The sequence below is a fragment of the Dipodomys merriami genome, unplaced genomic scaffold (assembly GCF_024711535.1).
Source record: "Dipodomys merriami isolate MVZ:Mamm:240054 unplaced genomic scaffold, mDipMer1.0.p SCAF_2, whole genome shotgun sequence".
NCBI lineage: Eukaryota > Metazoa > Chordata > Mammalia > Rodentia > Heteromyidae > Dipodomys > Dipodomys merriami.
Window position 1 is genome coordinate 70,820,057 of NW_027203381.1, and position 13,586 is coordinate 70,833,642.

The 13,586-nt window shown below is 44.2% G+C and overlaps 1 protein-coding gene across 12 annotated transcripts in view; it reads right to left on the reverse strand.

Annotated features, from left to right (window-relative positions):
* Kalrn (kalirin RhoGEF kinase) overlaps window positions 1-13,586 on the reverse strand; it is a 611,632-nt gene that overhangs the window by 16,660 nt on the left and 581,386 nt on the right. For all 12 annotated transcript variants that reach the window (XM_070030027.1, XM_070030026.1, XM_070030024.1 and 9 more), the window contains 5 exons: window positions 6,902-6,929; window positions 6,136-6,307; window positions 3,745-3,866; window positions 2,819-2,950; window positions 819-983 (listed from right to left, as the gene is read on the reverse strand). In XM_070030027.1, the coding sequence (XP_069886128.1) occupies window positions 819-983; window positions 2,819-2,950; window positions 3,745-3,866; window positions 6,136-6,307; window positions 6,902-6,929 (619 nt within the window). The remainder of the gene's footprint in view (window positions 1-818; window positions 984-2,818; window positions 2,951-3,744; window positions 3,867-6,135; window positions 6,308-6,901; window positions 6,930-13,586) is intronic.

Consider the following 13,586-nt stretch of genomic DNA (forward strand, 5'->3'; position numbering starts at 1 on the left):
TCATAGGCCTGTGGGAACAAGTTGAAGTCACAGGGAGGGAACTGACTGGGCTAGCTACAGGAGAGGGACTGGAGAGTAATTTCTGTGTCAGCTGAGGAAGAGGGTATAGCACAAGGTGCACATGCAAGGTGCGTGTGCGTGTTCCATAATCCCTTTAGCCCAAGGTGCTATAAGCCTTTTGCCTTTTAAGTACAGCAACACCCCCAACTTCTCCTGTCCCCACATCTTTGCACTGCCTACAGTGTCACTACTTGCACATTTTTTTTAGGTTAGCAAGTTTCCTCTTTGCAACTATCCCTGGGACCAAGGTAAGGCAGTAAGCAAGGTGGGCAACATATTTGTACAATATTCATGTTTTGCTAGTTATACATGAATGTTCCACCAAACCTGAATAACATATATCATATTTAAAAAACCAGTTCTGAAGGGTAGGAAAGTACTACATTCATTTTGTAGTGAAATTCATCAGCAGGAGCTGTCCAGGATGCTGTGGTAATGTCTGTGGCCTAGCAGGGATACCCAGAGGACAGCAGGCTTTGTATTCCTGTCTCAGAAGAGGGGTGGCTAGCAGCCTTGTCCCTCATGTATCTTCCTATCCCGGTGTGTTCCTGGAGACACACCAGGCATCTTAAGATCAGGGCAGGTAAAGATGGCCAACCTAACATGTGCCCTGAGACACTTGGAGCCACACCTCATGCAAACACCATCAGGCCCCTACAAGGAGGCTTGAGGGAGGCTTCGGAGAGATACAGGACACCTCCTCATGGGGATTCTGACATAGGACCACTTCTGGGGGTCCTGGGCTGGCTGGGACTTACCGTACTCTGGAAGTCGCACGAACTCTGAGGGTTCGCTGGGAAGGCTGATTCCCCACGGGTTGCTGGCACTGACTCTGAACTGATAAGGACAGCCAGGACTGAGGTCTTCAATGACGAGGTAAGTGTCCAAGGTGGAAGCGATGGACTGCTGCCAGACTTGGGAACCTAGTGCACAGTGTGGGGAGAGACAAAGCCAAAGACACAGCGTCTCTATCATTGATTGATATTAGTGTGAGGAGGGGGTCCTTGGGATTTGGTCACCTCTCAAACAAGTAGGTATGAGAGCAAACACATGCAGTGAACCCTGACTTTACAGAGAAACACGTGACACACGAGATTAGGTAGGAAAAACATGTAAGATAATAAGATGAGAGAAAATAGGTCCTGAAACAAAATGGACATGAACATATGTTGAGCACTGGCATACATGTGACAATATGATGGAAGGTTTCTTCATGATAATTCTGTCACTTAAAGTCACTTACTTCACAGAAAGCTGAAGAGAAACACTAATTTTACTTTACAGATGAAGGGACAGAACTTTAGAAATACTGACTCATTTAGTCACTGAGATGAACTGTAGACCGCATACAGTGAATGAGAAACTCCATGCTCACCAGGGATACCCAAGGGCTAATCACTTAAGAAAGATGCCAAAATAAAGTTGTTTTTTTTTTAAAAAAATAATTGCACAAGTTCTATTTAATAAAGAGAAAATGAAAGCAGAAATGAAATCTGAAGAGTAATAGAGTTAAATAAATAAATTTGACCGTGGGGTAGAAGTTGCTTTTCATTCAATCATGCAATTCCAAAGATGGTTCAGAGATATAATAGCCACAACAGAACTACCTAGAAGATGCTTTCTTTTAATGTTTATTTTTTAATGCTGGTTCTGGGGCTTGAACTCAAGGTGTAGGTGCTGTCCCTGAACTTTTGTGTTTAAAGCTAGAAGTCTATCATTTGAGCTACAGCTCCACTTCTGATTTTTTTTTTGTCTGTTGTGGGTCTTGAACTCTGTCCACTTTTGATTTTTTGATGGTTAATTGAAGATAAGAATCTCATGAACTTTCCAGGCTGGCTTCGAACTCTGAATCTCAGTTTTCAGCCTCCTGAGCAGCTATGATTATAGGCATAAGCCACAGGTGTCTGGCTTTAGAAGCTGCTTTTAAAAACTGATTTCTAATAACTAGATGGTTGGTTCCATTTCTAACTCCTCAAAAAATAAACTTTTATCTTGTAAACATAGTGAATTTAAAATTCTAACCTGCGTAATTAAAATATACATACTATATATATATATATATATATATACACACATACTTAAAATATACATACATTTTATTTGGGAACAGAGGCAATAGATCTTTGGTCATACCACCCTAGTTTGCTCTGGGAAAAAGATCATAAATTAGCAGACTAGAGAGCTGGGTTCTAGTGTTAGTTCTGCCTCTTACTAGCTGCAACCTTGTGTTTTTAAACTTTGTTTTAGGCCTCAGCCTTTTCATCTGTGAAGTGGGCCTGATGGCTGCTGTCTGGGTAACTGAGCCGGACAATGCAGCGAAGACACTGAAACCAGCCCTGGGTCTTGATGGTGTCAGGGAGGTTCGCAGCAGCTTAGGGAAAGCAGCTGTCATCAGCAGGTCGCTGCAGGCTGCTGGCCTGGAAGCATTATGTCGAGTTGGAGGACATAAGCAGGCAGAGTTTTTGGGTTCGGTTGTGGGGCCTGAACTCTGGGCCTGGGTGCTTCCCTCAGCTCTTCAGCTCAAGGCTAGCACTCTACCACTTGAGCCACAGTGCCACTTCCGGCTTTTTTTTCTTTTTTTTGCTTATGTGGTGCTGGGGAATCGAACCCAGGGCCTCATGCATGCAAGGTAAGCGCTGTACCACTGAGCCACCTTCCCAGCCCCAAGCAGGCAGAGTTTTAAAAGATGCGGAGGCTCAGGCTCCTAACCCTGAAGACCTCCTGAGAGGAAGCAAAGCTAGAGAGCAGGGCTGTGCACCTTCCTCCCGGTACTCCACGGTGTAGCCGGAAATAGTGCAGTTCCCCGTGCTGGCCGGGGGCAGCCAGCGCAGAATGACCGAGGTACAGCTCCTCTCCTGAGCGATGGGGCGGTTGGGGGCTGCAGGAACACCTGCAAAGACAGAGGGTAGAACTTAGCCTCTCCTCTGAAGGTGACCTAACCTGTCTCCCTCGTTGCCCAGGACCTCCCTGGAGAAGCACACTTTCGTCCAGACCCAAGGGAGGTGTGGGCTAGGGGCTCTGCTGCCTGCCTTCCTCAAGCTAAGCGTTGTACACCAGGGAGGAAGCCTGGTTAAACAGGCCACGCTAGGACATATACAGCTCTTAGCCAAGATGCATTCTCTTATTGGCTAGCCAAGAAGAACTCTGATTTGGAATTTCAAGTGGGTTCCTTTCTTCCCCAGGTCTCAGGGAACTCTGGTCATGCTCACTGAAAATGTGTGAACTATACATCTTGAGGGGGGGTTGAGGAGGGAGGGAAAGTGGGAGAAAAATGAGGGAGGGAGTAACAAGTTGGATAAGAAATGTACTCACTACCTTATGTACGTAACTGTAACCCCTCTGTACATCACCTTGACAATTGAATTAAATTTTTTGAAAAATAGTGTGATTAACACATTTCTAGAGGCAGAAAATGGTAACAGCCAGGACAGGGGGAGGGAGGAATGAGGACTGGATGTTTAGTGGGTGTGGACAGGGGTTCACTTGGGGAAGATGAGAAGATCTAGCTGTGTATGGAGGACAGAAGGACAGACACAAAAGAGTCCTTGATGCCACTAAACTCTTCATGGTAAGTTTTATGTTGTGTTTTACCATCACTGTTATGTTTTATTTGTTTCTGTTGTGTTTTACTACAACTTAAAAAATGCTTAAAAATAGTCTATGTAGAACAGAAAGAGACCACACCTTGCACCTTCACCGTGGCAGACGTGGACGCGGTGCCGTGGTCGTTTGTGGCTATGCAGGTGTAAATCCCGCTGTCTTGGGGCATCAGATTGCAGATCTTCAGGGTGATCTCCCCAGAATCACTAGGAACACCAAACAGATGTCTTTCAGACTGCAGGAGTAAGACAATTGACTGGTAGGTAAAATCCTGTAGCGTTGGCTCCTGAGGTGCTGAGAGTCTGCAGGTAATTTTCCTCACACCTGAAGTCAATACCTTGCCTCTACACTCCCATTTCCCTATAGGAGAGGGAGGGATTTCTGGCTGTGCCTGCCTTCCACCTTTTTGTAAATGAGGGATGGGATATTGGAAAACTGAGATAAAAATTAGAGCATGGCTTAAAATTTAGAGTCCTTTATAACTACCAGTTCACACATTACATGGTGCCACCAGCAATTCTGTATTAAAATAGTTTCAGTCCTCTATATCAATGGTAAATGGTAAATAATAGTGAAAGTATTCAAGTATTTTATATCCTCATGAGGGTTCTTCACAATAAGAAAATGAGTTAAGAAAAAGTAAATTCCTGTACCTAAACGAAAACATTCACCCTCCCTGGCCCTGGCATGGGGTCCAGAAACACCCCAAGGGAGAAACTGCTGTTAAATGGGAAGCCTAGCAACACCCACATTCTGGGCTTCTCATGATCACCACTAGACATTCATAATCTCTCACAAAATCTTGGGCCCAGGGAGGGTTTTCTTTGTGTATGTTGTGTGCCAATCCTGAAGCTTGAACTCAGGATCTGGGAACCATCTCTGAGCATGTTTTAAGGCTTGTGCTCTACCACTTGAGCCACAGCTCCACTTTGGGCTTTGTATTGGTTAATTGCAGATGTCTCATTGATTTTCCTGCCTGGACTGGCTTCAACCCTCAATCTACAGATCTTAGTCTTCTGAGTCGCTGGGATTACAGCGTAAACCAGTGGTGCCTGGCTACTGACCTGGGAGGTTTTATAACCTGGTCAAGGAATCTGTGGGGAATACCAAGGAATGATGGTCTTTTCCATTTCACACATGCACAAGTCAATGGGTTCAAGTTGCTTGATTCTAGGTGTCCCTTAATATGTGACTCTTGTGTTAGGCCTTGCTATTATTTCTCTGCTGTGAGCATTGATTCAGTGATGCTCATAATGAGCAGCAATAAAAGTTAACAGAAAGCCAGGCACTGTTGGCTCACACCTATAGCTACTCCTAGCTCTCAGGAGGCTGAGATCTGAGAATCATGGTTTGAAGCCAGCCTGGCAGGAAAGTCTGTGACTCTCTTATCTCCAATTAACCACCCAAAATTCAGAAGTGGAACTGGGGTTCAAGTGGTAGAGTGCTAGTTGAGCACAAAAGCTCAAGGATAACACCCAGGTCCTGAGTTCAAGCCCCAGACTGGCACATGCATGCAAGCCCCAGACTGGTGCGTGCATGCGCACGTGCACACACACACACACACACACACACACACACACACACAGACTTAACAGAATAAGGGGAGATAATCAACAGCCTTTTTGTGTAGAAGCATGTGTGGTTTGGTTTTCTTTTCTTTTTTGGTGGGTTAACAGTGCTGGGGTTTGAACTGGGCTTTGTCTTCTCTGCATACTAGAATCATGCCCAGAGCTCTTTTGACTTTAGTTTTTCGAATAAGGTCTCGGGGTTATGACTGTGCTAACCCAGACAGTAATCCTCCCTCTTCCCATGTGGCAGTCACCACTTTCATTTTTATTTATTGGCCTTCAACTGTGATCCTTTGATTTCTGCCTCATAAGTATCCGGGATTATAGGTATGAACCACTATGCCCAGGGTCCAGCTTGCTTTTCTATTGCCCATTTCTTATAAAATACTTTTTATGTAAAGGATGAAGTGTTCTTTTTAACTGTTTCAAACATTCTAAAGGGCACAAGACCCAGCAGGATGTCCAGATCTGAGGACTATACTCCTATTAGGTCTGGAGCCTCCATGATTTATGACTAGGGGTTGTGGAAGATCTTTTAACATCTGGCTCAGGCTGGACTTGTAGTATCAAGGTTTATGATTTCCTTTGTTTACTGTGGGTCTAGCGTGTCATTGTTCCAGACAGTTCCTGTTGGCCTCAGGTGTGATGATGTGGGGCTGGTGCGTGTAACTCAGAGGCCTGGGCTGAGAGGCCGCAGTGTGGGCAGTTGAGGCTCTGTCTACTGCACACACGCCCAGTCTTCTACTGTGTGGGGCTAAACTGCCCAAGGCTTTTGATTCACATCTCTCTCTTCATCAGGGCCCAGTGTTCAGTCTAGAATAGGAATCAGGCAGCTCCTCTAGTGAGAGACTAGTGATCCAAACAGAAGCCTCTGGAAGCTACAGGACCAGTTGGGGTGGTGGCTTACCAGGAGGAGACGGTGTATGTGGCTGAGCTGTTCTCTGAGTCAAGGATGTTCTGGTCTGGACCCTTCCAGGTTATAGTGGGCTTTGGCCGCCCACACACTTTGCACTGTAGGACCACTGTGTCTCCAAGCAAGCAGGTCACATCCACTAAGGGCACAAGGAATTCTGGGGCCACTGTGATCAAAATGACATAATTTACGTGAATCACAACGAGCTTAGAATAAAGCAGCCAGTACTGCATCCTTACCCACGTGTGGAGCAGTTCAGGTAATCTTCAGCCTAACACCATAGTATCATCTGTGTCCTTTTAAGTAATCATTGTGTGTTGTTTAAAAATTAGGGAACCCCACTAAACCCCACTAAACTGGTGCCAGTGGCTCCAGCCTGTAACTCTAGTTATTCAGGAGGCTGAGATCTGAGAATCACGGTTGGAAGCCAACCCAGGCAGAAAAGTCAGTGAGACTCTTATCTGCAATTCACCACTAAAAAGCCAAAAATGGATCCAATGGTAGAGCACTAGGGGGGAAGGAGGGGGGGAGAGGGAGATTGGAGAGAGAAAATCAATGTGAAGGTTGTCATGTTGTCTTCAGTCTTTATATAAACATGAGTATCCCCTTATATGTACTGAAGTTGTAGTTGTTTTACCTAATAGTTTATCATAAACATCTTTCCTCATCCACAATTGCTTAGTTTTCCCCTTAACTCTAGATAAAGCATCAATTATTTAGCCAATCCCAGTGATCCCAGTTCTACTTCTTTTCTACTTACCTTCTTGAATGAAATTTGGATTTAAGATCTGAAAAACACAAAGAAACAGAGAGATCGCTTGAATCCCAAGCTACTAAGAGAGAATAAGAGAGTTTTGCTCTACTGAGAAAGAATTAAAGAAGAAAGTCTCATGGAGGTGACACCAGGAGATCACCCTGTTCTTGTTCTGTGGTGAACTAACAGACACTGTTAGAGGCTCTGCAACCCCGTGGGCATCTGGTTCCTTTCCTGTCTAATCTAGTCACCTGGACAGGTTTGTGGTTGCCGGCATCAATGATCACCACAGTGGCCATTTCCACCTCCCTCCTCTCCATTGCCCTTCTTCCCTTCACATGCACAACCCCATGCCCCTCCTGCTATCAAGCAAGGCCATGACACCAGCTCTTCACAGGCACAGACTTTTAGAAACAGAGGATCTCAGACCTGTCAAACCGAGTCACTGAAACCAACGCCCAGTGGTTTCCTTCCAAATGCCTTCCCTCTACCCTTCCCAGTTTCCAAGAAGAGGAAACTTCCCTTCCCATGCAGAGCTTCTCTGTTTGAAGAGAAAAGAGAGGCTCTCTCTCTTCATTCATTGTCAGTTCAACCTTTGTGGCCCAGGCCTCACCTTTTGACCCATTGTACTGCATAGGAGAACAGAGACTTGTGTGTACAAGGTAACTTCCTGTTACCATGGCTGCTTCTAGGAGCAGTTGAAACTCTCTGTGTATACTGTGCTGCTCAAGACACCCCAGTTCTTCCACTGACTGCTAGCCATTTTGGAATGTACCCTTCCTAAGAGGAGGGTCACTTTGACCCACCTCCCTTTTGTACTACCTCTATTTGGACTAGTGCAGGTCTAGGGCATGAAGTCTGGCATGGTGGAAATGCTGCTTTGAAGTCAAGAGGCCAGGGTCACCTGTTTGTGTAATGTGATTTCATACTCACTACTTATCATCAATTAATATCCATTTCTTCCTCTCTAATTGAGGAGTAATAACCCCTAGTGCAATCAATGTGTTATCACAAGGATTCGATGAACTCGTGTGTGTCAAGTGCATGATTCTTGCCAAGTAGTGCATGATCAAAATGAACTCAAATAAAGATCATCATATTCTAATCATCTCCCTTCTGCTAAATAGCCTATTGTTCAAGTGGTTCACCTCAATGAGTTTATCTTGCAATTTCTTCTTTCCTTCCCAAATTCGCATGCTGTAGAGAATAGTGCAGGTGGAGTCCTCACACTGACTCCCCCCCCCCCCCCCCCCCGCATATTGATCCTCTGTTTAGAACATTTCCTTCCTTGGGTTCTTCTTGGCAAACTACCTGCCCACTTATAACACTTAGGCTTTTCATGAAGTGGGCTGAACAAACCCTGGCCAACTGTCCCAACCCCGGGCACCACAGTGCCCTCTGTATTTCCCTTTATGGTGGGCAGCCACAAGACACTGAATCCATGCTGGGAGTCTCACAGAGGAGACAAAACACAGAGAGACAAGTAACAGGTTCATAGATTCTGCAGAAGAGAGAGAGAGAGAGAGAGAGAGAGAGAGAGAGAGAGAGAGAGAGAGAGAGAGAGAGAGAGAGAGAGAGAGAGAGAGAGAGTTGAATCCAGGACTACATCCATGCTAAGCAAGTGCTATACCACCAACTTAAAGTCCCAGTCTCTAATGATAAAATTTTGGGCGGAGCTGCAAAAACCTGTGCTGTGTCAATATCTATCTAATAAAACACCCATACTCCCTCATTATATATAACCTTAACTCTAAGGCATATTATTGAGTACATACAGTATTTAAGAAGCCACTGTTCCCCAGGTGCTGTGGCTTACAGTATAATTTAAGCTTACTCAGGAGGCTGAGATCTGAGGATTTCCATTTGAAACTAGCCTGGGCAGGCAAGTCCAAGATGTCCCCCTCCCCCTGTTTTCAAGATTATATATATTTTTCCCCAATAAACTCTTATCTTCAATAAATCTGCAAAAAGCTGCAAGTGTTGCTGTGGCTCAAGTGATAAAGCACCAGCCTTGAGCAAAAATACCAAGTGAGAGTTCACACCCTAGGACTGGAAGGAATAAATATTCCTAATTAGTAGTGGGGGTTCTGGGGAGACAGATGTTCAATAGGTTTAGCTACAGGTTTTCCATCTAAAATAGACTTATGGAAACATCAGTCTTACCTTCTCTGCCTCTTGGCTGGCCCCTTATTATTTTTAAGAATGGCTCTAACATCACTGATCTGTGTAACATTATAAAAGTGTGTAAACTCACAAACACCATCATCAGATCTTCTAAACCTCTAGAGGGCATATTGAGTCCTGAACCAGAGTTCATTATCTCCACCTCCTAGACCAGGCTGAGAAGTGAGTTGGAAGGTCCTAGAGAGACAGAGGACTGGAGCAGGCACCTCTGCTCTCTATCACAGCAGTCAGTGCAGCTGGAGGGGCTTGCAAACCCCGGGATTGATGTCAAAGGCCCACCTGTTCAGCCTCATTTCCCACTTCCTCTCCATCCCACAAGAAATCTTCCAGGTCCTCTTTAAACTCTACCTGCAAGGACCACGAGCCTGGGTAAGATCCATGTAAATGCTTTTTCTGACTGTGGATTCATTCCTCATTTTATTTTTTCTACTTTGGGGCACATCAGAGTACAGAGGGAGTCACCAAGTCCTCTTCCCACAGTCATCTGATTACCTATGTATATGTTTATGGACCATCAAGACACAGGACATAATTGCTTTGTTCTGCTATTATTTTCAAGCCTAGTACAGAACCTACAATATAAGTGCTCCATTTTCAAAATAGTGAAAAATTAAGATGGTAATAGGATTCCAAATTTGGGGAGGGAGTTGAGAAAATGTCTTGCATGACCTTGGAACTTGAAAATTTCATTTCCATGAACTGGGAATATGATTTCCTCTGAAATCCCATTGGTTAGTCATTGAGATTCAGCCAATAGAGATTCTCCCTCTTGTGTGCTTTTTTAAAAGTCAGGATGTTGAGGGCTGTGGTCACAAGCTGCCAAGTATCATAACATCTTACCTATATTACATATGAGGTAGCAGACTTGGGCACCCTTTGAAGACACTAAACCTTTCACATGCTTTTAGAACCATCAACCTGATCACTCATAGGGTTTAAGGAAGCATCTTGCACATAACAGATTTTTTTTTCTGTCCATTGTGGAGCTTGAACTCTGATCCTGGGCACTGTCCCTGAGTTCTTCAGCTCAAGGCACTCTACCACTTGAGCCACTTCCAGTTTTCTGTAGTTAATTGGAGATAAGAGTCTCATGGGCCTTCCTGCCTGGGCTGGCTTTGAACAACAATCCACAGATCTCAGCCTCCTGAGTAGCTAGGATTACAGGTGTGAGCCACTGGTTCCTGGCTAACACATAGCAGATTGTTGTTGAAGCCAATAAAGGGCATTCATTTAATGGACTAGAATTCAACCTCCAGGTCACCTTGTCTGGTGGCAGGTTGTTGATATGTTTAAGGACATTCGGCATTTATTATATATCTCATATGTTTCTTGAAGTCGAATGTTTTCCTTAGAAACTGGTGAAAATGGGCAGCAGAAGAAAACTAGAATCTGACATACAGTCATGGAGGAAATGATCCTCTTCATATAAAATACACACTTTTTTTCTCTAGAGACACAGGAGAACAAGAGATGGTAGGGACTGTGGGGAGTACTAAGGGATTTGATTTGATATTATTTTGTGTGTAGTTCAGGGTCTAGACGCTGTCCCTGAGCTATTTTGCTCAAGATTAGCACTCTCCCACTTGAGTCACAGCTCCACTTCCAGGTTTTTGATGGCTAACTGGGGATAAGAATCTTAAAACTTCTTTTCTGGGGCTGGCTTTGAATCCCAATCCTCAGATCTCAGCCCCCTGAGTAGCTAGGATTACAGGTGTGACCCACCAGTGCCCAGCTGGGATTCTGGCTTTATTTGAACAGCAGAGGGCAGTAGGCAGCTGGGCTTCCTCTAAGAACTAACCAACATCAACAGTTTCTTTTAGAGATAAAGCCAACTGTTTTCTTGATTTTTCCCTAAACTGGGATGGCAAAGAAGTAAGAAATTTTACAAGTAAAATCAATCTGCACTGAATAACAAAAACTGAGTTTGAGACAGTCTTGAGTCTATTTTTCTTGCCAGTCTAAGGCTCTGACTCCAAAATAAATAGGGCAAAGTTCAATGAAGGAGCAAAAAAGTTGAGGCCAGTATGGACTACCTAGTGAGACTTTGTCTCTAAACATAAGAATAAAACAGTATAGAAATTGTATCTAGAAAGCTAGTTGTCAACTGACAAGAAGAAAAATGATCTGACTCCATTTTTGCTAAATCTCTTATCATTCAATCATAAAACATAGTTCAAAACCACATACTGAAACTGTTGAAGTCTTAAAAATGGTTCAATGTAACTCGAACAAAATGTCTTAAACTTGACCAAAGCTATTTGAATGAACCGGTTTGTATACTCTGCTTTTTCTAGTCCTTTAATGCTTGTTTCATGAGAATCTGTGCAGAGTGGGAAGGAAAGGGGTTTTAGGTGATGAGCTTTGGCCAGAAAATAAACAAAAATGCACAAAAGTATGAATAAAATCATTCTGGGTGGTGATGTAGCTCAGTGCAGAGGGCTTACCTAACATCCTCAAGGCTCTGAGTTCAAGATCCTCAGCACTGCCATAAAAAAATTCTAAATACTTTGTTATGACATTTTTCTTTTGTTGTGCTAGGGTTAGGTATAGTTTCTGATTTGGACATTTAATCCTTCTTGATTTCAATCTGGCTACCAGAATTCCTTCCTTCCTTCCTTCCTTCCTTCCTTCCTTCCTTCCTTCCTTCCTTCCTTCCTTCCTTCTTTCCTTCCTTCCTTTCATTTTGTGCTGATACTAGGGCTTTAACTCAGGGCCCAGGCATTGCCTCTTAGCTTTTTTTTGCTCAAGATTGGTGATCTACCATTGTGCCACAGCTCCACTTCTGGCTTTTGCTGTTTAATTGGAGATAAGAGTCTCACAAACTTTCTTGCCTGGGCTGGCAGGGAACTTCAATCCTTAGATCTCAGTCTTCTGAGTAGCTAGGATTACAGGTGTAAGCCATTGGCACTTGGCCAGAAACAATTTTCTAAAGTTTTAGAAAATGTTCCTATGTCTGTTCTTTTTTTTTTTTTTGTCATCGGTTATGAGGCTTGAACTCTGGGCCTGGGTGTTATCCTTCAGCTCTTTAGCTTAAGGCGAGTGCTCTACCGCTTGAACCACAATGCCACTCCTGTTTTTCTGGTGATTTATTGGATATAAGAGTCTCATGGTCTTTCCTGCCTGGGCTGGCTTTGAACTATGATCCTCAGATCTCAGCCTCCTGAGTAGCTAGGATTATAGGCATGAGCCACCAGCGCCTGGCTTGTCTGTTCATTTTTAAATGAACACAAAGGAAGCTGTAATTAAGAAAAGCATAAATGTAACACAATCCAACGATATCAGTGTGTTTGAACTAGTCCCTCAGTCAAAAACTTTTTATTTAGCATTTATTCCTTGTCTTTTCTCCTCTCCTCCCCTCCCCTCCCCCCTCCTCTCTCCCCCTCCCCCTTCTCCTCTCCTCTTCCTCTCCCCTTCCCTCCCCTCCCCTCTCCCCCCTCCCCTCTCCTCCCCTCCCCTCCTCACCTCTCTCCTCTCCTCTTCTCTCCTCTCTTCTCTCCTCTCCCCTCCCCTTTCCTCCTCTCCAGCTCCTCTCCTGTTTCTTTCTTGTGTGCCAGTACTGGGGCCTGAATTCAGGGCCTGGGCATTGTCTCTGAGCTTTTACACTCAAAGCTAGCACTCTCCAACTTAAGCCACAATTTCACTTCTGGACTTTTAGGTAGTTAATTGAAGATAAGAGTCTCATGGACTTTTCTTCCCTGGCTGGCTTTGAACTGTGATCCTCAGATTTCAACCTCCTATATAACTAGAATTATAGGCATGAGATACTGGTGCCTGGCTCCTCCCCCCCCCCACCTTTTTTTGATACAAGTCTACTGCAAATACTGTCAAGTTTCCAAATGGTTTTGTTGCTTATTTCTAACTTAATTACATTAAGATTAGAGAACTTGGTCTATCTACATGCTATTGAAATCCTTGATTTTTCAATTTTTGTTGAGATTTTATTTATGAGTCAATTTGCAGGTGTTTTTGAAAAGCATAATCCCTAGTTGTACATAGCTTTTTTTTCCAGCTACATCTTATCAGTCCATCGTACTAACCTTACCAATGACCGTGCTCAGAGGCAGTTCAGGGTAGAGACACGTTGCCTTAGGGGAAGTCATGGAACCTTACTGTGCTCCATTTCCCAATATGTAAAATGGGAACAATGGTCATGTTCCCTATGGCACCGTGCCTTTGGCACCGAAAGGACTCAGCTGAGAGCCAGTTACAGGAAAGACTGCTACATAGAAGCTACTACTGCAAGCTTAGCACTTGAGAGTGTGTGTAAACATCCACTGAATAACCATTCCCTCTTGGCAACTCTAAAGTTTGCTTTACAACACAGACATTCAAGCAAGCCTGACTCTCCTCCCTAAATGCTTCTGAAGCATGGGAGTGACTCTAACATGACTGGCTGGTCCTCCAAGGTACTCATTGACCCTGCACAGCGTGTTACACTGAGGAAACCACACCGAGTGAGCCGGAAAGTGAACTCTGATAGCGCTGGGTGTGAGGAGATGGGTGTGGT